At 39.5% G+C, this 26,264-nt stretch overlaps 2 protein-coding genes and 1 non-coding gene across 4 annotated transcripts; all 3 read right to left on the bottom strand.

Moving 5' to 3' along the window:
* Positions 1–819: 819 nt before the first annotated feature.
* Positions 820–926, bottom strand: LOC130996476 (small nucleolar RNA R71). Its single transcript, XR_009092646.1, has one exon. It is a non-coding gene; the product is annotated as a small nucleolar RNA R71 (small nucleolar RNA).
* Positions 927–11,813: 10,887 nt separating this feature from the next.
* Positions 11,814–22,459, bottom strand: LOC130992767 (AP-2 complex subunit mu). 2 transcript variants are annotated; one of them, XM_057917509.1, is made up of 13 exons: positions 22,181–22,459; positions 20,226–20,403; positions 19,809–19,899; positions 19,223–19,317; positions 18,989–19,078; positions 18,865–18,913; positions 18,593–18,731; positions 17,099–17,215; positions 16,448–16,538; positions 16,228–16,370; positions 15,181–15,295; positions 12,292–12,336; positions 11,814–12,216 (listed from the first exon to the last, which is right to left on the bottom strand). In XM_057917509.1, exons 1-13 carry the CDS (start codon positions 22,261–22,263, stop codon positions 12,136–12,138), a joined length of 1,317 nt encoding a protein of 438 aa, XP_057773492.1. In that variant the 5' UTR covers positions 22,264–22,459; the 3' UTR covers positions 11,814–12,135. The 2 variants fall into 2 exon arrangements, with proteins under 2 accessions (XP_057773492.1, XP_057773491.1); XM_057917508.1 differs by having other exon boundaries at positions 11,814–12,336.
* A 2,727-nt stretch (positions 22,460–25,186) lies between these two features.
* On the bottom strand, positions 25,187–25,705 carry LOC130994280 (uncharacterized). The gene has a single exon (XM_057919326.1). It carries the CDS (start codon positions 25,703–25,705, stop codon positions 25,187–25,189), a length of 519 nt encoding a protein of 172 aa, XP_057775309.1.
* Between the last annotated feature and the right edge of the window lie 559 nt (positions 25,706–26,264).

Below are 26,264 nucleotides of genomic sequence, written 5' to 3'. Positions count from 1 at the left end.
AATTCGTTATAATAGTCCCTGTGGATACGATACTCGGTTACTGATTTTGTGCTGCAATTGCACCGTGTTAGTTGCGGTAATTTGTTGCTAATAATTTAGTGATCAACTTTTTGGCGCCGTTGCCGGGGACTATTTAGAATTAACTTTAATATTTCTGATTAGACTTAAGCATTATTTCAGGCGTTATAAGTTTTAATTTTATTTATTTTTTAGTTTTTAAATTTCTGTTTTTGTTTGTTGTCTCAGGCGTGCATGATCACGAGATCCAAAGGAAAGGAACATCTAGTACCTTTGAACTTGGAAATCAAAAAACAGTACAAAAGAGACAACCGCGAAAAGAAAAAGCAAGCAATGGCAGAGAATAACATGGACCTTCAAACTCTTGTGCAAGTCGTGACAAACCTTCAGAGGCAACTAGATGAAGAAAGAGAGCGCAATCGGGCTCCTCCAACAGAGCCACCACTGAATCACATGTATCAGCCTAGGATTGATCAATTTCAAGGAGGCAGATGGGGACCAACTGTGCAGGCTACCACGTTCGAACTGAAGCCGGGATTGATAAACATGGTGCAAGCTGAACAGTTTAGTGGAATGGCTGATAAAAATCCGCATGTCCACATCACTCAGTTTCTAGATATCTGCGACACTATTAAGCAGAATGGAGTGCCACCAGATGCCATCAGAATGAAGATGTTTGGATTCTCTCTCAGAGATAGAGCAAAGGAATGGTTCAAGTGTTTGGACAGAGGTGCTATTACTGGATGTGAGGATTTGTGTAGAGCTTTCTTGGCAAAATACTTTCCTGCCTCTAAAGCTCAGAAAATCATTGCAGAGATTTCTCATTTTTCCCAGCTAGGAGATGAGACCATTCATGATGCCTGGGAAAGATTTCGTGAGCTGCTCAGGAAATGCCCACAACATGGTTTCACAGAGGATCAGCAAATCATTCACTTTTATAATGGTTTGACTGGTCTAACAAAGAGTATGGTGGATGCTACTGCAGGTGGATGTCTTCTCCATAGAAATGCAAAGGAGGCGTATCGTGTGATAGAAGAGATGGCCTCCAACAGTTACCAATGGCCGAATGACAGAAATTCCACGAGAAGAATTGCAGCTGTGAATGAGGAGAGAGATGATTTTAAGGAGAAATATGAAGCTCTTCAAAAGCAGTATGAGTTGGAGAGAAAGACACTGCTAGCTAAAATTCCTCAGCAGCCGAGTTTACCTGATGTGTCGCAGTTGGAAGATGCTAATTACGTCCAGCGGCAGTACCAATTCAATAGACCAAACTATCAAGGACATCAGGGCGGAAATCCACCGTATCATCCAAATAATAGGAATCATCAAAATTTTTCCTATTCAAATCCCAACAATGCTTTGCAGCCTCCACCTGGATTTTCTGTTTCTAGTGGGGGAGTCATCAATGAGCCAAAGAAAGATTCAATAGAGGAAATGATGAAGCAAGTTTTGGTGAAGGTCACTGGGATGGAGACAAATTCGGCAAACATGGGGACCAAAATCTCCAACATGGAGCAAAACTTTTCAGCGTTGTCTAAGCAGGTGCAGATGTTGGAGATTCAAGTTGGTCAGATGGCTAACCAAGCAGCTGCACAGCACAAGCCAGGCCAATTTCCTAGCAACACTCAGTTCAATCCGAAGAGCCAACATCAACAACCTCAGCAAAATCAGCAATGTCATTCCATCCGGGTGGTTGATAATTCAGTTGAGGATGAAGAGCAGCGGAATGACAAGGGAAAAGGCAAAGTAGTGGAGGAAGACGATGATGATTTGGAGGAGCTTGCAGCGAAACAGACGCCTCCCCCTAAGAAGGATTCGAGCTCTTCTGCTGTTAAAGGGCCTATTCCTACTCCTACGTTTCCCAGGCCAGAGTACAAGCCTGTAGCACCCTTCCCGAATAGCCTGGCAAAGTCGAAGATGGATGAAAAGTTTTTGGAGACATTTAAGAAGTTGGCTGTGAATATTCCTTCCGTGGAGATCTTGAGAAACAAGCCAAGTGAGGTGCAAATTGTGAAGGCTGTGATGGAAAAGAAGAGAGCATTCAATGAATTTGAGGAGGTGCTCGCAGTGAAGGAGTATCAGTTGGCTCCAAAGAGAGAAGATCCGGGCAGCTTCAATATTCCTGTGAAGATTGGAAAGTCATTGTTTGAGAAAGTGATGTGTGACACCGGAGCAAGCATAAATGTCACTGCCTCTCAAAGTTTATAGGAAGTTGAATCTGGGGGATTTGAAGCCAACCAACAAGACAATTCAGCTTATTGATAAGTCTTGCTCTAAACCTCTAGGAGTTGCGGAAGATGTGCTTGTGAAGGTGAGTGATTTTTTCTTCCCAGTCGACTTTGTAGTGTTGGATATTCCGGAGGATCCAAAGATGCCTTTGCTATTAGGGAGACCTTTCCTTGCCACGTGTGGAGCAAAGCTAGATATGCAAAGGGGGACGATGACATTGGGAGCCTATGGGGAAACTGTGATTTTCAAGAAACCTCCACCAAAGGAAGTTCCCCAGAATGAAGTGATAAATTTGGCTGACAGTTTTCTAGCAAATTCGGAGAATGAAGAGGTTGAGAAGAATGAGCTGCCCAAGTATGAAGCCAAGAAAAAAACTCCAAAACCAAAAGAAGTTCTGACTTTTGAGATGTGTTTGTTTTTGGAGTATGATGGGGGGTCTTTGAAAACCCATACCCCCAAGAAGAAGAAAGTGAAATTCCGGATTTTTCGGAATAAGAATGAAAAGGGGGCAATGCTTGTGGAGGATGTCCGAGCCAAGAAAAGTGTTTTGGTGGAGAGGGCACCTAAGAGTAGAAAAGCTTTCCAATGGTTAGAGTGCTGTTTCCGACCTCCATGAGTTTTTGAGGTATCGTCGAGCTCTAGACGTTAAATTAAGCACTTGTTGGGAGGTAACCCAACCTTTTTCTTTGTTTTGTTTTCCTTTCGTTTAGTTTCTTTTTGTTTCTTTGTTTTGTTTGGGAGTTTAGTGCAGTTGAGCTTGGAAGATGCGGGAACTCGCGCTTGGTTCATACCACCACCATGGAGCATGTTTTTTCTGTGAGTAGTGACACACATATCATCATCCCTCCAAACTTATTTTCGAACTTATGTTCAGTAATAAGTTTGAGGGAGGGGGGTGAGAGTAGATATGTGTATCACTTTTATCTTTTTGTTAGCTTTATTGTTTTATCCTGCTTGGTTGGTGGTGTGTGATTGTTTTTTTTAGATGATTATTGCTCCATTAGATTTCTGGTGAGATGCCAATGATGATTTCTGTGAAAAAAAAAATTGGAATTTGATTTTCTTTGATGATTTAAGTATAATTGGAACTAATTTGCATAATTCTAGAGTGATTTTAACCTTGATTTTTGGACGTTGAATAAACCTGTGAGATTTTGAGCCATAACTGTTTATAATACACAGTTTATTCTTTGTTGTGAGTTTTGTCATGCATGTGGTGATCTTCTAGAACTTGCCATGGTTTCTGTGTCGAGGTTGCTGTTGTGCCCAGGATTAGGAGATGATTTTAGGCCATCTTTTGTTAGCCACTTTATTATCCCAAACACTGTCTTTAACGAAAAATTATCCTTTGTTATCCACTTTGAGCCTATTTAGCTTTTATTCTTTAGCCGGATGATAGGGGGTGATGAAGTATATGGGGATCTTTGTGTGGTGAATATTCATAGTGGGTTGTGAAAAAAGAAGGGATGATTTTGTGTTACTATTTACTCTTATGAGCTCTAGAAAAGTTGTGGAAAGAAAAGAGAAAAAAAAGTTGTTGAAAAAAAAAGAGAAAAAAAAAGAAGAAAAAAAGAAGAAAAAAAAAGTGTAAAGTCGAGTGTTTATTGAGAAATTTGTTGGAAAATCGACTTTGTTTGTTGGAAATAAATGGAGAGCATAAAAGAGTGTTTAGTTTTGTATGGTGATGATTAAATCCCTTGAGTAGTGTTGATTATGGTGATATAGTTGGGTGGAAGATGGAATTTATTCCATACTTGATTAGTGAAGTCATATGGTGTTCTTGATTTATTTGAGTCACTTAGCCTATATTTCCCTACCTTAACCAATGTCCCTACATTATAACCCAAAGAAAAAGACCTTTTTGATCTTAGTCCTGGCACACTTTTAGCGATGGAGATTGTAGACGATTGGCAAGCTAATGGTAAGTGATCTATATTGCATTGAATTCGATGAGAGTATACATGTCCCGTTCCATCAAATTGAGAGTTGAGTGATACACATACCTTGTGAGATTCAATTGTTTGGAATGTCAAGGTTGATTTTGTTATAGGTTGTGTTTATTGGTGAATTTTGTGCTTAATTGTTGAGGATTTGAGAATTCTATCATTCTTTATCTTTCGGAGGCATTGATGAGCTAGATTTCTTACTCATTCGTGTTATTGATTTTATTCTTCCCATTATTCGAGGACGAACAATGGCTTAAGTTTGGGGGAGTTGATAACACTCATATTTCCATGGTTTTTAATATTCATATAATGTTAATTTTATAGGAAATTGAGTGTTGGATGATTGTTTTGTGCTTAATTTGCTTTATCTTGTGAAACATGATTCTTACTCGAACTTTGAAGGAATTTGCAGATTTATTGAGTTCGAATTTGGAACAATTTCCTGAAATAGAAGTTGTAGATCATCTCGATACGAGTTCGTGAGCGCAAACGGATCGCAAATCCGAGTTCGGAAGAGAAAGTTATGGCCGAAACGAAAATATCGCGCGCAGCCGGCGGTCAAACACCGTTGACCACCGCCCGAAGAAGGATTTCCGGCGACCTGACCGGCGACCGCCGCCTGGGTCGCCGGATCTTCTGGAACGTTGGAAAAGACGCGGCTGATCGCCGCCAGATGAAGGATTTTTGTGCTTGAGCCAATGATCGCCGGATGGGTCGCCGGGCAGGTCGCCGGCTACCCGGATTTTTCAGTTTTGCGCGTTTTTGGAGTTCTTCTGGGTTTCAAACTCTGTATTTTACCCTGGTACTATAAATAGGTCTTCTTTTGACCTATCTAGGGTTCCTAGCTTTAGTTTTTCAGTTCCCAACTTTCATATTTCAGTTTTATAGCTTTAGAACTTTTTAGCTTTCCAGTTTTCAAGGCTTGGATCAAGATTGAAGATTCAAGTCGCTACAATCGTTTCAATTCGGTTTTTATACAATTCGTTTTTACAATTGCGTTCAATTTAATTATGTTTATGTTTGATTATATTATGTCTGGCTAGTCTTTTAATCTGAACCTAGGGTTTGTATATAGCTAATTAATTATGTGTTTTTGATTTATTGATATCAATTTGCCTTCCAACTTATGATTCATGATTCCTGGTGCCTGTTCTCTTGTGAATTATCTGATCAATGATTTACATGTCTAGCTGTTCAGTTTGAGTCTTGAATGCGATAATTGTTCAGCCGATTCAGGAATGCATGATATAGTGTTAGCCTTGAGTCTTGAATGCGATAGGTGAAGCTATAGGAAGCTATTCTTTATGTGCTATTGGGAGTTAATTAATTCCTTGGAGTCTTGAATGTGAAAAGGGATTAATTAATCTACGTTCATAGGTGGTCGTTAGAGACGCTTGTGGATAATATAGTGATCTTTCATCAGGGTTGGATTAAAATTGGTAATTGAATCAATAGGTTGAATGCATGTAGTTGATTGGTGAAAATACATCCCTAGGGTCAGAGTTTTCCATATTTGAATTTATCTACGTATTTTTATTAGTTTCTATTTGCGTTTTAATTTACGTCAATCAATCTCTACCTTTCGTTGCCTGAATATTACTATAGTTTAATTAGGATTACTTAGAGTAATTCGTTATAATAGTCCCTGTGGATACGATACTCGGTTACTGATTTTGTGCTGCAATTGCACCGTGTTAGTTGCGGTAATTTGTTGCTAATAATTTAGTGATCAGAAGACCAGTTACACGCCCTTGGAACGTCAACACTCTGAAGAGGTTTTACGCCTGATCTCTGATACAACGTATAGATAGACCAAATACTTTTTTTCCCCACAGGGGTTTTAACGAGGTTTGGGACCAAGGAATCCATCAATAAAAGGATATTCTTGGTTTTAGGGAAACACATGTGTCCTCTCTTTTACACAAACACAAGCACACAAACATCAGAACAAGAGCATACGCTTACAGAGCAAACAGCTAAAGCTAAGACAACTATGGTTGTCAGAGCATCAGAACAAGAGCATACGCTTACAGAGCAAATAGCTAAAGCTAAGACAACTATGGTTGACAGAGCATCAGAACAAGAGCATACGCTTACAGAGCAAATAGCTAAAGCTAAGACAACTATGGTTGTTAGAGCATCAGAACAAGAGCATACGCTAACAGAGCAAACAGCTAAAGCTAAGACAGCTCTGGTTGTCAAAGCATCAGAACAAAAACATATGTTTATAAGAGCAAACAGCTAAAGCTAAAACAACTCTGGTTGTCAGAGCATCAGAACAAAAACATATGCTTATAAGAGCAAACAGCTAAAGCTAAAATAGCTCTGGTTGTCAGAGTATCAGAACAAAAAAACATATGCTTACAGTGCAAACTAGCTAACGGCTAAGACAGTTCTGGTTGTCAGAGCACCAGCGTAAGAACACATGCTTACACAATAAACCTCGACAATCGTGCTTGACTTCTAAAGTACGCGCACGACACTGAGGGGGGACTAGGGGTGGATACCCCTCCTTACTTTTTTCCATTCTCATAACCCAACAAATAATAATAATAATAATAATAATAATAATAATAATAATAATAATAATAATAATAATAATAATAATAATAATAATAATAATAATAATAATAATAATAATAATAACATCAAAGCGTAATCAATCAAGCTATAAGTCGAAATTTACAAATATCAGCAAAAATATCAAACTTGAGTATCAAACAGCCATAATTACAAAGAGTACATATTAGGGAAGCGGGATCAACTTGGAGGATTGGGAGGAATAGAGGGACCAGCAGTATCGGGGCCAGAGGAGGCAGAAGTAGGACCGACTTGAAGGATGAGCAATTCATCTTGGTCCCCTCTCACAGAATAGACAACAGGACCAGGGATCATGCTCCGAACAATCTGCTGAGAGACCGCAGTCTCATCTTGATAAAAGGCCGCGAATTGTTGGAGCAGAGCATCTTTAGAAAGAGTCACCCCAGAATCGTCACTAGTGGTAAGACGAGAAGGGTTCAGTCCATACTCCTCAAAGCGACGAGGATCAGTATTTGGATCTGTGCTGGGTCCCTTCAATTTATCCACAAACTCCTGAAGAGTTCGGAGGAAGAGAGAACGATAGATAGGCTCAGTAGGGAGGGGATCAGAGCAAACACCAAAGGCAAACTGTTCCGCCGCCTTGTCTAGAACAGGAAACCACCAGCCAGGAGTAGGGGCAGCGGAGCCCTCGATACCCAGAATAGCAAAGATCTCCTCATCGTCAATTAGCCCCCATCAAAGCCTCCGGGTCTAGGCCTTCAATCTGCTCTGGGCTAGCCCCCACCATCTCCGCGGCCTTGCGGCTGATCACTGAAATAATATGAACAATGAGAGGAGCAAACCAGCGCAGAAATTCCGGAGTAAAACGGAAGGCCTGTAGAGTCTCGTCGAACAAAATCTTAAGAAACTGCTGACCATGTGGAGACAGGAGGAACTCTAGCCTCTGATCCCTAGCCCCAAAAAGAAATCCTTCTCTGTAGGTAGAGTCCCGGGCTGTCTGCCATCGCTGTCGGGCTTCCCGGTACTGCTTGGAATAAGAATTCTTGAAACGAACCACCTGCTCATGGCTCTCTCTCTTTGTCCTGATCAGTTCTGATTCCAGAGAAGCTTTTTCCACCTCCAGCTCAGCCAACCGAGATTTCAACTTAGACAGCTATGTGTCTGTAGTGATGTACTTCTCAGTAATGGTAGTGAGCTCATTTTCTCTTTGCTCTAGAGTCTCACGAGCTTCCTTCAGATCGTTCTCAAGGCCATCATAATCTTCTACCCTCTGTAGGGCCTCGTCCCAACGCGCCTCTCCCTAACAAAGGGGAAATAGAAGAAAGAAAGGTAAAGAACGAATCAGAACAAGCCCACAATCATTAAAAACGAAATTATCATTAAAAGGGAAAATATCACCATCATCCAAACCCGACCTAAAATCTCGGCTAAACTCTTCCCCCTTAGTTTCCGAGCAGCTGCACGGTCATCAGGGTGAATGCGGACGAGGAACGTTAGAACGCCTGACTGGTGCCAGATGATGTCGCCCAATTGGCAATAGGTACCCCAGTCGCTATCCACAGTATACACCCAACAGTATTTCGACAAGAATCTCTTGTCGTTGGAATTCAAACTGGACAAAAAATGAACAGGGTACTTTTAATGGCTGGAAAAGCTATAATGGGTGTTAACCTTCTTCAATATTTGAGTCTAAAAGAAAAGATTCGCTGTATCACGAACACCATGGTGGCTTAACAAGATGTGGAAGGCAAAAGCTCGACCCAAAGCAGAAGGGAAAATCTGATAAAGGGGAATCCCAAAATAATTACAGACGTCCCTTATAAAGGTAGGGGAAGGGAAACGAAGCCCGGCGTCCACTTGCCCCTGCCAAAGGATTATTTTGGTTTTGGAGAGATCACTAAAAAATTCGACAGGGGTACCAGGAAGTTCAAAGCGAAGGTTGGGAGGATTCCTAAACCTCCTTTGCAGTTTGCTTATCTGATCTTGAGTCATGACGGAGGGAGGAATCGTATCGGAGGCCATGATTACACGAGTTCTAAAAATTCGAAATAAACTACATCAGAATCGGAAACAACAGAGGGGAAAATCGAAGGTTCAAGATTATACCTAAACCGGAATTTGGGAGAAAACTCAGATAAGAAACGAAGGAACAACGGACGAGCACCGATGAAATGGTGATACTGATTTCAATAGCCAACTGACAAAAGAGCAAAAGATTTTGTTAAAACCAGGGGTTTTGGAAATCCAAAGAAGAATGAGAAGAAAAATCGGGCGGTTGATTACCTTAGACGTGGAGGGAAAGTTAGGCGTTTCGAATTCTTCTTATATTATCTTGCAGGAAACCGAAGAGGTTTTATGGAAACGAGGAAAATGATTACCTGGAAAAAGCTGCCGATGTGTCAAAAAAGTGGATGTGTACGACGAGGGAAAAATGGCCCGACCAAAGAGCGCTGATCTATGGTCAAACTCTGGATGGTCTCGTTTGACCACACCAGAGGGGGAGTAGCTATTAGCTTTAAGAGCAGAGCTGGTCTATGGTCAAACTCTGGATGGTCTCGTTTGACCACACCAGGGGGGGAGTAGCTATTAGCTTTAAGAGCAGAGCTGATCTATGGTCAAACTCTAAATGGTCTCGTTTGACCATACCAAGGGATGTAGCTATTAGCTTTAAGAGCAGAGTTAGTTCATGGTCAAACTCTGGATGGTCTCATTTGACTATACTAGGGGGAGAGTAGCTGATGAGGAGTAAAGTATGTAGGCCTTTAGGATAAGGACATGTGGCGTGACTAAGCAGACCATATTAAGGCTGAATAAGTCGTTCCCAGCATAAATAAGTAGAGTTCGAGAGGACTGGAGAAATCCGAAGCAACCTTCTAGAGCAGACTAACTGAGGTGCCCGTCTAAAGCTGGAACTGGGCAGACCTAGAGTAATATGGAAGAGCATCCGCAGGCTTCCAGAGGAGAGAACCAGAGGAGGGCTTGGGAAGTTGGCTCTGCATTTGGGAGACAAGGCATATGTCAATGATAGGCTTAGTCAACTAGGCGGTTAACGCACGAAATATGTGACTTTGTAAAATTACTATCTTGTCCTCAGTTGTAATGCCTATAAATACTCGTGACCTTGAAATAAACGATACTCTCACCTTTTTTCCAATAGAACTCTCTTTTAGCTTCCTGAAAATCAGATAATCATGGGAACACAGGTAGATCATAGGAGAATTACTACCTTACATCCGATGCGTTTAATTATAGTTTCACCAATTATATTAGTCAAAAATGTAAATTCAAAATACACAAAGCACAAACAAAGGTGGTGGTTGAATTTTTGAATTTTTAAAATTAAAAAAAATCAATCTGAAAGGTAAAATAAAAATAAATAAATTCAATAACAAAAGTTAATGAACTACATTAATAATGTGGGCCACAATACTTTATCACCTAAACTACTTCTACTTAATCTCTGTGCCCAAATGAAGTGTGTCTTCATTATTGGGACGGAGTGAGTAATGTTTGTCAATCAACTCTAGAAAGAGAAAAACTCCAAGTTCCATGAATAAAACCTATCTGTGGCACCTAAATCTTGGACATATAAACCTTAAGGGTGTGTTTGCTTTTTATCCCTCTAAATGGAGGGATAACAAAAATTTATGCCTTTAAATATTTGCTTTCTCATCCCACATTTTGCACAAACACCATTTTTCCTTCCTTATTTTCACTTCATAAAAATAAGGAAGGAAAAATGGTGTTTATGCAAAATGTGGGATGAGAAAGCAAACATTTAAAGGCATAAATTTTTGTTATCCCTCCATTTAGAGGGATAAAAAGCAAACACACCCTAAGAGGATTCAAAAGTTGGTTGCACAAGATCAATTGGAAGAACTCCAGATTGAACCATATCCAACTTGCAAATTGTGCTTAGAAGGAAAATGACCAAGAGACCTTACAAGTTCAATGGGAATATTCATTCTGATGTTTGTGGTCCTATGTCAGTATAAGCTATAGGTGGATTTCAGTACTTCAGCACCTTCATTGATGACCACTCGAAATACAAATACATCTAGCTACTTGATGCATCACAAGTCAGAATCCTTTGAGAAATTTAAGGAATTCAAGATACTTGCAGAGACGAGTTTTGCAAAGCGTATCAAGTGTCTATGATCTAATCATAGAGGCGAATACCTAAGTGCAAAGTTTTTGGACTACTTGGAAACAGAGAAAATAGCATCCTAATTGACTATGTCGAGCGCACCCCAACGTATAGTGTAGCGAAAAGAAAAATTAGAACACCCTTAGAGATGGTTATGCAACTTTACCAACCATGTTTTCGGGCTATGCCTTGGGTATAACAATATACACTTTAAATTTAGTAATATCAAAATTAATTCCCAAACCCTCATATGAGTTGTGGACTAATAGACAACTGAGTCTAAAGACATCTCAGAATATGAGATTGTCTGGCACACATGCTAGTAAACGACGTTGATAAATTGGAGAAACGTACAAAAATGTGCTTGTTTGTAGGCTATCCAAAAGTAACGAAGGGTGAGAGTTTCTACAATATTAAAGATCGTAAAATATTTGATAGTTTGAATGCAAGATTCATGAAAGATATGTAGGAAACCATAAGCCTAGCAGTGAGATCGTTCTCGAGGAAATGAGACATATGACAAAATTGTCAAAAAATTAAACGACCTATTAAATTCATGAAAATTCAAAAAATGTTTAACATTCATGGAAAGAATAAAAATCAGTGCAATGTTCACGAGCTTTAATATAATGAACCCTTTCACTTTTTTATGAAAATATGAAATTTGTTTGATGAAGCCTGCAGACGAACATTTCAGGTATTTCGTCTTAGTCATCATACCTAAATGAATGTAAGTTATATTACATATACAATTTCTGAACTTTATAATGTAATCCATGAATTTTGAATCCTACCAATTCTATTCATAAATCAAACTGATCCCAGTGAAAATTTGCATGGAATGTAAATCATTCTGAGAAACAACACAAATGATTATATTAGTCAAAAATGTAAATTCAAAATACACAAAGCACAAACAACAGAACCAGAGATAACAAAAACACAGCTCCTACAGTTCCAACTTCCAATCATGACATGAATACAATAGTACCTAATTATGTTGCCTACACTATACAAGAAAGTTTTGCAAACAAATTTCAAATGAACAAGTGTGTGTCTGTACGTGTACAGTCAGCCGCTGTAAACAAACATCGACTCAATCCGAACTACCTTTATATTTTCTTGTTTCACCGAATAACCTTTACCTTAGAGAATACATAGTGCAGGTACAGAACTTCATTGGGCCATGTATATCAAGGATAGTTCCTTCTGTGTCCTCTCCCAAAACATGCCATTAGAACTCTTCTATTTGCTTTAGCATCTAACTTCATATGAACCCGCTTTTGTAATGTAACGAACCCATTCCACGGTGTTGTAGCCACTCTTTTCCCATACCTGCAGAAAAGTGTAGGATAAAGTAATAGCAATCCTAGATTTGATTAGATATATCATATGAAGACTAGCAACTACCTTCAGGAAACGAACACGCAATCCAGATGCTGTAAACATAGGAACCTGCGATGTATATGGTTGATTTGTAAGATATGTGAAAAGTACTGAGAATCTACATTATAAATAGAGTAAAATTTTGGAATAGCAAAAATAGGATCATAAAACACAAATTATGGCCACTCATTGAAAAAACATAAATTTTGGCCATTTTTATAGCTTTGGGACATTTTTGCCCTTAATTGGGCGGACTGGGTAGGGTCAGGAGCGCGGGTCGCGTGCCGGGTAGGATCAGGCACGCGGGTCGAGTTAGGCACTTATGGCACTATTAGTGCCATAAGTGCCAACGAAATTTTTTTTTTACTCCCCCTGCCCTGTCTACCCCCCAGACCCCCGACCCCACCCACCCCCAAGCCAAAAACAAAAAAAAAATTTACTCCCCCTAGATAAAAATAAATCAAATTTTACTTTTGTTATTTTATTTTATGGCACTAATAATGTCATAAGTGCCAACGAAAATCCAAAATAAAATAAAGTAAAATGGTTTTTTTAGCACTTATGGCACTATTAGTGCCATAAGTGCCAAACATGCAGAACAAATATAGAAACAACAGCATCATCTAAGCATCATCTAAACCCTAAATGGAACATTTAAACCCTAAATGGATAATCTAAACCCTAAATGAAATATCTAAACCCTAGGGGAAGTGTTTAAAAAGTTCCTTTTGGCTTGGGGGTGGGTAGGGGTCGGGGGTCTGGGGGGTAGACAGGGCAGGGGGAGTAAAAAAAAAAATTTCGTTGGCACTTATGGCACTAATAGTGCCATAAGTGCCTAACCCGACCCGCGTGCCTGATCCTACCTGGCACGCGACCCGCGCTCCTGGCCCTACCCAGTCCGCCCAGTTAGGGGTATATTAGGCATATTGCCTAATTAATGGCCATAATTTGTGTTTTTTCAATTAGTGGCCAAATATTGTGTTTGCATGTTCAATGTGGCCATTTGACACCATTGTTTCTTATAAAAATCATCTCAGTGGAACAAAAACAGAAAGCCTCCATAATATAAGAACAGGGCTCCTGAGAAGAGTAGAATAGAAACAGGAAATAACGTCCGTCTTCTTTCCCTTTTCTTGTATAGTTTGGGTAAAAGCTCATAAGTGTACTTTAGCATGATTCCGAAATCTCAAATTTGAGATTAAGGGCACAAATAGCCGAACAAAAAGAAACAAAAAAGCATGTATAAAAACACAAGCAGAAAAGAAGACATCTATATCTCAAATATTATGCAATCCAAGGGCGAGCAAGGAAATTAAGAATTAAAAGATAGCCAAAAACCACAAGGGAGCAAGGCTTGAATCTAAACTATATAGCTATGATATCTTCTAGTTGGTGAGACCACCAATATATCATTTATGTAATCAAACATATATTTATGTTAATGAATTGGCTGTCAGGTACCCTTTAGCAATTACATAAGGTTAAGTTACTCCCACTTGTATCTTATATATAGTAAAATTTACCTCTCCTGCTGAAAGTTTATTTGTATAGTCCTTTTGTAGCTAATTTTGACTTTCAATTATTTTTTAACTTCTATAAATCCAAACCTCGAGATATTCCTTAAAGTCAAATTCAACTACATTTTAGCCTTCTTTACCTTGAAAAAGAAGCTCCAAACACAATCAAAATGCCCTGATCTCCTTGCACAAAATAAAGAGACTTTGCCCACCACTAAACCCTACAATCTTTAAAACCTTTCTGTAAGTCTAAAAAGAATTAATCTGTTTCAGCAAATCAAATGAAAATTTTGATAACAGAACCTTGATCTTCCCCCAGAATATAAAGCTAATCTACCAAACCACCAAACCAACTATGAATATTTTAGCAGTCTTTGCAAATAAACTATAGTCTAAAGTTAATAGCAAAAAAAACTTATGAAAAAAAATAACACTAAATGTCTTGTACACGGTCCAATGTTTTAAAGTACGTTTTGTGAGGCGAAACGTTTTTCGTCTGCCTCACGAGGCGTAAGTTTCGAAACGGGGTGAGGCGGAAAAAAAAAACGGAATTCATAAACACACATAAATCATACCTAATATCATAAAACACATAAAAACATAACAAATATTCCAAAACACTTAAAAACATAACAATTATTCCAAAACACAAAAGTTCTTAACTACTAATAAGTTTTTTAAATCTTAAATTAAAGTCGAAAATCTTAACTGCTGCTCTCAGCTTTGTTCTGCTATCTTAACTACTAATAAGTTCTGCTATTAAAGTTGAAAGTCTTTGTTCTGCTATCTTAACTACTAATAAATCTTTAAAATCTTAACTGCTGCTATATGCTTTGTTCTGTTGTTGCCATCTGTCTGCTCCTCAACTGAGAATCTGAGATGGCGAAGGGCAAGGCCAAGAGATGGAGAGGACAGGAGAGGAGGAGATGGAGAGCTTGGGTGGGTGCGTGCGTGCGTGAGCGTAGAGAATCCTAGGTTTTTTTTTATTTTTATAACTTTTTTCTCTAATTAAAATACTAATTACTCCTAAATTGTAAAAGCCCATTCAATTTAGGGCTAAATTTCATGAAGCCCATGAATTTTCGCAGCCCATACATACTCAATTAGGTAAGAAAACTCATAAATTTGACAAAGTGTAGAGGCGCACGCCTCGCGGTGTGAGGCGCCGCCTCACCGCCTCGGACCGCCTCGGCGAGATGGAGGCGCACGTTCAGGGGGGAGGGGGATAAACGGCGCTTGAGGAACGGGATTCTGCCGAACCGCTTTGAAACGGCGTTTAAGCGGCGTTTTTTTTCGTTTTTTAAAACATTGACACGGTCAACTATATAATATTATGCAAATTTCTGCTGATCTGATCATTAATAAGTATGCATTGCTAAATTTAAGCTACTAGGACCTGAAATTCCATCTGAATTGGAGGCCGTGTCCAGGACTTCTTTTCAGTTATTGTGGATATTAGCTCTACTTCAGCACTCAATGTCGGCTCAGTTTGCCCTGGAAATTTTCTTATCCTGAAAAGAATCCATTACACCCATATGATCAAGCCTAATAAATAACATGAAAAAGCATATTACAGAACTTTCTATGTTGTTTCACAATAAACAAAGTTACTATACCATCAAAAACAAACTCAGCAGCACAGCATTCCTTAAGGGGAGAACAGGAGAAGGTAAAGTAAAACGTCAAATAAATCATTTAAATACGCTTGTGCAGGAGATAGGTCAAAGCTGAACTGCACAACGCATTTAGAAGGTGCTTGGTATGATGAAATGGAATGGATGTAGGAAAGGAACGGCTAATGCCATGGGTTGAGGAAGGAATAGTGATTCCTAAGGAAAAGTTATACCAAGCAAAGGAATGGAATGGAGGTAGGAATGACCATTCCATTCCTTCATATAACATGTATTTTAACCATGATTTCCCTTTGAGATGGGTGATTCTGCAGATAAATATGGCAACAGTAGCCAGTGCCTCGATCAACAAACAGTCGAAAAGCAAGACATGCATAGGATCACCCTGATTCTTAAGTCTCGAAAGAAAGGAGTAGAGGAAGACAACAGTATCTGGCAAAAGCAAGATATATAGCATGTCAACCATCATCACATTTCCAATTTCCAATTCATGCTTTAGACATAACAAAATAAATTCGGTAAGAGACTGCAACTCAGTTTTCATAAACATGAACTTAGTTGTCTGAATCAAAAGCCAGGAAATTTTCCAGCGAAGGAGTTCCCACACTGCTTGTGGATTTAGAACAGTGTTTTTTACATTATTTTGCCTGGCTCTCTTTAGTTTTTAATAGCATATGTTGCATTTCCTTACAAACCATTATTTAAGTGACACAGTGAATTAACTGGTATAAGAGAATGGGAACTGGAAAGGTTTTCCCGTAATAAAACTCAAAGGTGTTCGCATGAAGATGCAAAGACAAGAGACAACTTACTTCCAGACCAAACAGTCAATAGAAGGACTGTACTTTGCCTTCCCTGATGTCACCTGAAAACTTGTTTTTGCTGTTTGTTTTGGAACTGGAATCTTAACAACCACTCCAAGTGCAAACATTTTTGCCCCAAAGACACTCTTCACCTAAAATAAAGAATATGTGTTTTGAAAATTGTGATTGCTGTCAACAGTGATTTGAAATCAATGTTTGCATCACCAACCTTCACATTCACTTCCATGCGTGTTCGACCCAGTTCCTTGATAGTTGGCAATACCCGAAATGGAAGATTAACTCCCTCTGTTATACGATACCTGTGGCAAAGGCATTTATACATATAAGAAAGCTAGTAAAATCAAGGGAAGCTCTACTTCTTAAATGCCAGATTAAAATATGAAGGATGAAAATAAAAATAATTGGTGATAATAAAATGTTTAAGAGGGAATCAGCCCTACATCTCCCATTTGAATGTCACTCTTAAAGCTAAACAAAATATAGTTAAGGCAACCATAACCAGCAATGAAGAGATTCCAAAACACTCAGACAAATAAAAACAAGGGTTCTTCTAGAATAACTTCTGGAGTACACCTGGAATTTTATTAGTCAAGATTTTCCTACTCAGGGCCAGTATTACCAATAAGAAAAAGAATAAATTAGATCTAAGCTTAACCTAATGATCTATCTGATCTATAAAAGATCTTTCATAAAGCAGATTGTGTAGAAGTGTTCAGATATAAGGATGTGCATACAGTAATATCAATGTACCATGAAAAAATGCAAGCAGAATTAGTAAAATAAAACTCATGATTTATCTTGTACTAATATGAACTCCAGATATCTTTGAAGGAAATTTTAAATTTGAAGATCAGCTTACTTCATCAATTCGAATTCACCATCTGGAGGAACAAAACTAACAGTCTTCTCCGAATTGAATCTTGTAAGGTTCACACATTGATGGAAAGTGACATCATCAAGCTCAATAGTTTTTCCACTGCAAACCAAAATAGAAAAAATGAGGTTACCAAGGGAAACATAATATCATTGCAGAGGCTAATAATGATAAAGCAGATGCAATTAACAGCATTTACAACATTCTTATAAAAGAGCCTTAAAAAAATTGCAACACCTACAGAATATCTGAAAAATGTAAATGCTGAATAATTTCAGAAAGCGAGAGTAAGGTAATAGCCAAATTCATTATATAAAAGGAAATTAAGATTGAAATGATGAAGCGTATGACTGATACAACGCAATGTAGTTGACTAGTCACACCACTCATAAATGTGGCACTTACAAAATACTTGTAGGATCGCTTATGGGGTAGGGTAGCATGCAAATCCACCCAAGTAACCTTTATAGTGTATGGGAATATGGGATCTCTCACCCCAAGAAACATGTTTCTCAATATATTAAAGCTGGAATAAACCTTTTTTTGGAGGAATGAGGTCAAATACTTTTGCCAGAGCCTTCTCTTATTGAGCAGGATTGGTACTGATTCAAATTTTCATACTTTCAAGCAAGAGACACTTGGTTTGGTTGCTATAAATTCATTTTATTGAATCCACTTCCTGCTTGCAGCATGCTTTTGATCACTTCAACTTATGAATCACAAACCAAGTCACTTTGCAACTATAACTGGAACTAAGTTCATTATGCTGAACTTGTAATGTGAAATTTAGAATAGAACACTTAATACCAGGAATCACCTATGTTTGAGGGCGTAGATATTCAGGAACCATAGGTTAATAACAGAAAGCAGCAAATGTCTTTCAGAGGTATCTACTACAACCAGTGTATGTAACTTAGTCAATAAAATGATAGATCTAATGAGAAAGCAGGGAGTACATATTAGAAAGAAACTATACATAAACTAAAGCATAAAATGGCATCTATACGAGACTAAAGGTCTTTCCAACATCACAGAATACCACATATTTAAAACATAACAAAAACTGAACAAAAAAGCTTTAACATATAACTTCAAAATGCCAGCATTTTAACCCACAAAACAAAAGCATCTAATAACAGTAACGTGAACATAAGAACATACAATGAAGACTAGAGAAGATATGGAAGATGCCTGATATTGCCCAATTGTATTTAAGTCAATAATAGTAACAATCTACACATTTGAGTCCGGTCTTGGTAGTTCATATCCAAGAAAGTTTTTACAAAACCAATTCTCAAAGCTCATTAGTACAATACTATTAGCTTGCAGGACCGGTACTTCAGTATATTCATTATAAGAAAAATAACATAAACTATAAATCGATATACTTCCACTAACATGTTAGTCTACAATTTGCATTTGTCTGGTTCCTGCTTAACAGTTGTAATTTGGTGGAACTAATAGATAAACGCAACCTACCTCTTAGCAGGGCGGGATTTGAGCTGTGATTCTTTCTCGAGTCCAATTTTATCATTTAATCCCAATTTCAAATCAGGCATTCCGGAAAGGAAGCATTTCATAAGAATCTTCCCTGTTACGTCACAGCGTAGAACACTGCCTACAAAGGCCATGTGGTAAATGAGCATCATAGAAGAGATGCATCAGAAAAATCAGTACACCCATACTGTGCAAATGGTAACGAGAATAAAAATGCATCGGGCAACTATTTTCACGATAAACAGGTAATTTACCTTTTGAAGACATAAGAAGATTGACACTTTCCACAATATCAAGAAATACCTGTGAACAAATTTTATTTGAGCCACTCCAATAGCAAAAGCAGAAACTACAACAGTAGTAATCTGAATACACTACCTCATTTTTCTTATATACAAGGCCCTCCCTGCGCCACCCAACAGCACCAGTAACTTGTAAAGTTGCATTTGGAACTGGTTTATCAGCAGTCTGTTTGGTTATTCACACATGGGAAAGGTTAGGATAACGCACTCATAAGAATATCAAACAAACTTTATCTGTTAGATAACTCTTCAATTCTACAACCTTCACAATTCAAATACATTCATAAGATAATGGTGAATAACCACTGACCTTGGATGAAAAAGGAGAACGCACACCTTCCTGAGTTATATAAAGCTTCAAGATTTCAGGAGAAAGGTTTTGAGGATAACCAAAATCCATAATTTCTGCAAATGAAATGCAAAACATAAGAGTTTCATCAAGCCACTTAGTCAGTTTGGCTCCACAAAGATGTTATATACTCCTCGACACTGTTTTCACAAACAAGTACTGAAAGACTGGAAGTATGGTGCAGGTTTGTCCAACACTTTCCAAGAAACAATTGAAGACAAGTATCCTCCATCTTGTACTGTATCTTTGGCTAATAAAGAGGGTTGAGTGATTTGATTGGTATCAACGTTTCATGCAAAACGATTGTAAATAAAGAAAAAATTGCACGCGGAGAAATCAAGGCTTCCTGGGAATTTTTATTTTCTCGTAGAAAAATAAAAAGTGGGCTAACCTAAGCCACACCAAAGAGTTCCAGAAAAAAGAACTGTCAGAGATACTCCTTCAGCAAACATAACCAAAATTATAACTTCAGTTGAAGGAATTCCTTTTATAATAAGAAAGGTCTTCTTGAGAAGAAAGTAAATAGAAAAAGGTTCAATAGACATACCATCTAACAGTTCATATATCAGAACAAAGTTGTTGCGGATGGCATCCTCATCAAAAGATCCTCCAAAATATGATTTAAATAATGTGACAGCCTGCACAGTAGAAGATAACTGTGTCAAGCAAACTAAAAGAAAAATATGTAAAAGAATATAAGCTCCCTTCACAGGGCTTATTCAGATCCACAAATGGTTTTGAGGCTTTAATGATAATAATGACTACAAAGTATCTAATATAAAGGACTAATGAGAGGAAGGAGATGACCAACTCAAATATTGAGACAGTTGAAACTATTGACCATATATTCACTAAATTCTTCAACTACAAGGTGTTCTACAAAGCACAGGATCCCCAGAAAAGGATCACAAGAGAAGCTAGTATATGAAGCACACATAATAAGATAATCTTAACCATAAGATACCTCAACGACAAACTTGAATGCACAAGCGACGTTTGCATTGCTGCTTACTACAATCACGATATAGACATTGCTAATTCTCATGTAAAAGAATGAGCATCCCCCAATCTGCCGAACAGGACAAGTGCCAAGTTCCTTTGTTTGCATGATATGGACTCGGAAAGCATCCACCATGTTGCCTCTGACAAGTATAAGCAGAAAGATTGTTGTGCACGTTCAGTTTGATGTAATAATATATATATATATATATATATGTGTGTGTGTGTGTGTATATATATATATATATATTATAATGCAATTATAAAGTCTCACATCAATCAATTGAAACAAAAAAAAAACAGTAATTCAAGAAATGAAAGCCATGAATTTCCAAATAAACAGCACACAACTAAGTTTCATATAAGATTCACACAGCTCTATGCTTGAGGCAGGTACCCAGAACCAAAATCTAAATAATAATGATATAACAGCAGTTACATTTTAGGAAGGTGCTGAACAACAATTACTTGCCAGAATTACGGATTTGAATTCAGAAACTTGCTTTAATCCAACCTTTCCTTAACTCAAGAAGGTGGGTAGATATTAAATCAGGTCCATAAGATGTGATATCCCATGAATTTCTAGTAATCGTGGTTAATTGGATGGTGTTTCTTACTTTAAATTTTCCATGGGTATCTTCAGGATAAAAAACACTGATTTTTAATCAAAAAACTGATTAATCGTAAACATATATTTCTGGCACCTGACCCCATTTTAACAAAAAAGGCATGAAGGTATCTTTATGCATGTAAGATAACTTGTACTGGATACAACATTAGCGCATGATTTACGAGAATCTGCTACTTTAACAAAAGACAATTGGAAGTGTGGGTTGGACAGAATGGATAGCACATGAGTGAGGGTTTAGAAGTTAGAACGCCCTGTTTTTCATTGTAGTGACCAAGTATATTATACATGATTTTGGTATTACAAACATCCCTCATTTTGTGGTTGATATTTGTTTACTTTGACTGCATTCTAAAATTGAAGCTAGCAGTTAACTAGAATTTTTCCAACTAAATGCACTTCTCAGAATTCTTTTGTCTAAGCATGTCTAGAACTCTTCTATTGTCTATGTAACTAGCCTTTGGTTGTAAGTTCGTGCTACCTTGATCACTACCTAAGAATCTCTATTGTGTATACACCTCTATTATTAATGAACCATATCAGATTAAACACTACTTTGTTATTAGTGTTTCTATAGAAGAAAGTGCATTTTTAGACTTTTAAAATGTAAACAAATGTCAAGAGTTGAATAGCCTCACTCTTCTTGATTCTTTTAAGCTCATTGACAAAGACAACTCATTAATCTTTTGTTGGAATCAACATCATAAATCTAGCATGATATACAACCATCATTAGCAGAATGGATCTATAGATTATTCATAGTAGCACTTTCAACATAATTGAGGGCAGACTCAGATGCTGATGCAGGTTGCCTTAAGGGCAGAAAAATGTGGCCTTTTATGCAATGTAAAGAGTTCAAAGAACCAAACAATTTTTTTATCGTTCACGACATATAAAAGGGATGTACACTACTATTGGTTTTATAATTCACCACAAAGATTTCATATAAAAAAAGGGCTATCATCTTATTTCCTTTGCATCTCCAATAATCTAACAGCTGAAAAAGACCCTTAAACCTCCAAGTCCATTCCATCATATTAATTTACTAACGCTACCACTTCAGATTCAAATCCCATTTCTTCAACGCGCAATGTTAACCACACAATAAGGCACAACTTAGCTTGGTTACTAGTTTTCAACCATATAGCAAAAGAAAGGCAACAAGTCCGCAAATTCAACCACAAATATCATTCATGAACAGCATTTTCTAGTGAAATCTCGAGAGAATATCAGAGCAAATAGCAAGAATCTCAAGCAGAAATATAGAGAGAGCAAATGGGAGGGGAACTGACCCGACGTCGTCACGGTATAGGCGATTGATGAGGACATCGCCGCGAAGATTGAGGAAGTAAATCGCGGACGCCGCCACCGGCATGGCTGAGATCTCGCCGGAGCTCCGATCCACTAAGATGAGAAACGAGATCTGCTCTCCTTGAACAAATTTGACGTTCTTCAGTCAGCGAACTGCTTTTTCGTATACTACTGCGCCTTTCCTTTTTCTTTTTCTTTTTTTTGGTTTTTATATTTTGGAGCTCTGGTCAAGATGAATATTCAGCCCCCCTTCAAAATCAAAATTAAAAGAAGACTTGCCTAGACGTTCGGGCCGGGCCATTGAGCTGACTTTGTGAACCCGGGTCCGGTCAGAAATAAATTGGTGAATAATCGATCCACTTGCTAAAATAATCTGTCATGGCTAGCATGTATACCTTCTGTCCAGGTGCTGTAGGTAGCTTGCCTACGATATCCATCCCTCATTTCATAAAAGGCCATAGGTGATGTGATGGCGGTCAGTGGTTCCGGGGGTAGGTGTGATACTTGAGCGAACCGTTGGCATTTATCGCATCTTTTGACGTAGTTGGCTGAGTCGGCTTTCATGGTAGGCCAATAATATCCGTTGGTTAATGCTCGGTGTGCTAAGCTTCTTCCACCTGAGTGGTTTCCACACTCTCCTTCATGCAACTCAGATAAGACGTATTTCGCCTCTGCAGGGTTAATGCATTTTAAGTATGGACCGGTAAAAGAACGTTTGTACAACTTACCTTGAATAATAGAGAATCGGGCGGCCTGCGCCCTAAGTCGGCGTGCTTCATTCCTATCGTCGGGTAGCTTGTCATGCTCCAAGTACTCCATTATAGGGGTCATCCAAGTCTGTTCGGGTGATACTTCTACCACCTGGTCTTCCTTGTCTTTCCGAATGGCAGACCATTTGAGGCAGATGATCGGGATTGTCTTGGGCTCTGCGGCTTGGATAGATGACCCAAGATTAGGCGAGGGCATCTGCGTGGCTGTTGTCTCCTCTCGGAACTTGGGCTATGGTGAACTCCTCAAAGCTGGACTGAAGTTCTTTGACTTTGCCCAGATAGGCGACCATCTTAGCATCCTTGGCTTGGTAAGCGCCTTGTATTTGGTTGACCACGAGCTGAGAGTCACTAAACACGCTAATTCGCTTAACTCCCATTTCCTTTGCTAGTCTGAGTTCGGCCAGCATGGCTTCGTACTCTGCTTCATTATTGGTGGCTTTGAACTCACAGCGGATGGACTGCTCCACCACGTCGCCTAGTGGGGAGATGAGGACAAGACCTAGTCCACTTCCTCGCATATTACTGGACCCGTCTACATATAGTCTCCACGCTCCGACTTGGTCGGGTTGCTCGGTCATGCAGCAGAGTTCCTTGTCGGCCTGCATAGGTAAGGTTAGGAGTAAAATCAACTAAGAAATCTGCTAGTACCTGAGACTTAAGAGCCGTGCGTGGCTTGAATGTTATGTCATGCTCGCTCAACTCCACCGCCCACTTGGTCAGTCGTCCTGAGAGTTCTGGTTTGTGGAGAATGGCCTTGAGTGGATAGGTGGTTATGACTTGGATTGGATGGCACTGAAAAAAGGGCGTAGCTTTCTAGCTGCGTGTACCAATGCGAGAGCTAGTTTCTCCAACTAGCTATACCCTGTTTCTGCATCCAAACGAGACTTGCTCACATAGTAAATTGGAGATTGCTTTCCATCATCCTCCCTGACCAACACCGCACTCACGGCTGTATCGGACACAGCCAAGTAGACCAGCAAGGTTTCATGATCCTTTGGTTTAGCTAGAAGAGGTGGGCTGGCCAGGTACTGCTTGAGTTCCTGTAGGGCGGATTCGCACTCCTCTGTCCACTCGAACGACTTGGCTTTTCGTAAGGTGTTGAAGAATGGGTTGCACCTTTCGGATGACTTTGATATAAAACGACTAAGTGCGGCTATCCTCCCAGTCAGCTTCTGGACGTCTTTCACACTCGTCGGTGAAGAGATCCTCTGGATTGAATCAATTTGAGCGGGATTGGCTTCTATCCCTCTTTGTGTCACCATGTAGCCTAGGAATTTTCCTGCAGTTACACCAAATGAACACTTAGTAGGGTTTAATTTCATATTGTAGTTCCTTAGGATGCTGAATGTTTGTCTGAGATGATCAATATGATCCTTCGCCTGGATGGACTTGACGAGCATGTCGTCGATGTAGACCTCCATCGTATGCCCAATTAATCTCCCGAACATCTTGTTGACTAGGCGTTGGTACGTTGCTCCAGCATTCTTCAATCCGAATGGCATATACTTGTAGCACCATAGCCCTATGTTGGTCATGAATGGCGTCTTCTCCTCGTCGTCAGGGTGCATCCGTATTTGATGGTATCCAGAGTATGCATCCATGAAACTCAACAGCTCATGGCCAGCAGTCGCATCTACTAGCATGTCAATATGTGGTAGAGGGAACGAGTCATTCGGGCACGCCTTGTTGAGGTCTGTGAAGTCGATACACACGCGCCACTTGGCATTCTTTTTCTTCACTACCACCACATTAGCTAGCCATTCGGGGTAATGTGTTTCCCGGACGAGTCCATTCCGTAGAAGCTTTGTGACTTCTTCATTGATGATCTGGTTTCTTTCGGGAGCAAATTTTCTTCTTTTCTGTTTCCTTGGTGGATAATGTGGGTCTACCTGTAACCTGTGAACAATAATGCTCAGATCAATCCCTGTCATGTCCTCATGGGACCAAGCAAAACAGTCATAATGCTCAGTAAGGAATAAAATAAGCTTCTCTCTAAGTTTGGGATCGAGTTGTGCCCCTATCCTGAATTTTATGATCCGGATAGTCTGTATTGATTTGGATTTCGTCTATCTCCACAGCTTCTTCTTCAGCAAAGCTGGCAGACCGCTTTCGATTGTCGGACTTGTCGGGTTGGTTTGGTTGGTCATGCTGCACATGTTGCTCTAGCTGTGGTGACTGGTCCGTCTTGGTGTTGGGCGAACCCTCTTTCTGTAATTGCTATTGAGCATGTTTTGTCTTCATGGTAGTCTGGTAGTAGGCTCTGGAGTCCATTTGTTCTCCCCTGATCTCCTTGACGCCCCACTTGGTCGGAAATTTCACCACTTGATGAAAGGTGGAAGGGACTGCTTCCATATCGTGGATCCATGGGCGACCGAGGATGACGTTGAATGCGGAAGGAGCATCGATCACCAGGAATCTTATTGACAAATTGACCCCTTCGGCGTAGACGGGAAGGTCGATTTCCCCTACGGTTGTCTTGCTCTCACCGCTGAAGCCTATGAGGACAGCGGTCTTCCTAGTTATGTTTGACTCGTTCAAACCCATCTCCCTGAAAGCATTAATAAACATGATATTGGCAGAGCTGCCGTTATCGATCAACACTCGTTTCGTTAAACAATTGGCAATATAAATAGAAATAACTAGAGCATCATGATGAGGGTTAAGAAGCTTGTCTGATTCCGTAGTTTGAAAGCTGATTGTCTGGGTTGGCTGGTCTGTCACAGCTTGACCAGTCATACTTTCTCTCGTTCTGCTAGACCTGGCTTGCCTGGTATGCCTCTTTGCATCAGAGTGTGTAATCCCGCTAACCTCTGATCCGCCAGAAATGACATTGACTGTTCTCTCATGGTTTGGCGGGTTGGGTGGGGTGACTTCTCTGCGCTCGTCTCATCTATCACTTCCATGCTTGAGGGTGTGTTGACCCTTGTCTGTTAGGAACTCAGTTAGGTGACCTTCTTTGAGTAAATGCGCCACTTCCAATCGTAATGCAATGCAATCCTCCGTTCGGTGTCCATGGTCGGCATGAAATTCGCACCACTTAGATCTATCTCTCTGGTCGGCTGGTGCCCTCATCTTTTCTGGCCATTTGACTTTGTTGCCTAGATTCTTGAGAGCTAGGACTGCCTCAGCCGGTGAGATGGACAAGTTGTACTCTGGTAACTTGGCCCTTTCACGTGGTCGCGTCTCGTAGGGTTGGTCATACTGTCTCCTTCGGTATTCTTGTCGTGGAGACGGGTAAGGCTCAAACCGCCTATCACTCGTCTTCCTTTCCACCCTGGAGTCTCTTCTAGAGTTT

Source organism: Salvia miltiorrhiza, chromosome 7 (assembly GCF_028751815.1).
Source record: "Salvia miltiorrhiza cultivar Shanhuang (shh) chromosome 7, IMPLAD_Smil_shh, whole genome shotgun sequence".
NCBI classification, from domain to species: Eukaryota; Viridiplantae; Streptophyta; class Magnoliopsida; order Lamiales; family Lamiaceae; genus Salvia; species Salvia miltiorrhiza.
This window is presented reverse-complemented; position numbering and strand designations above follow the sequence as displayed.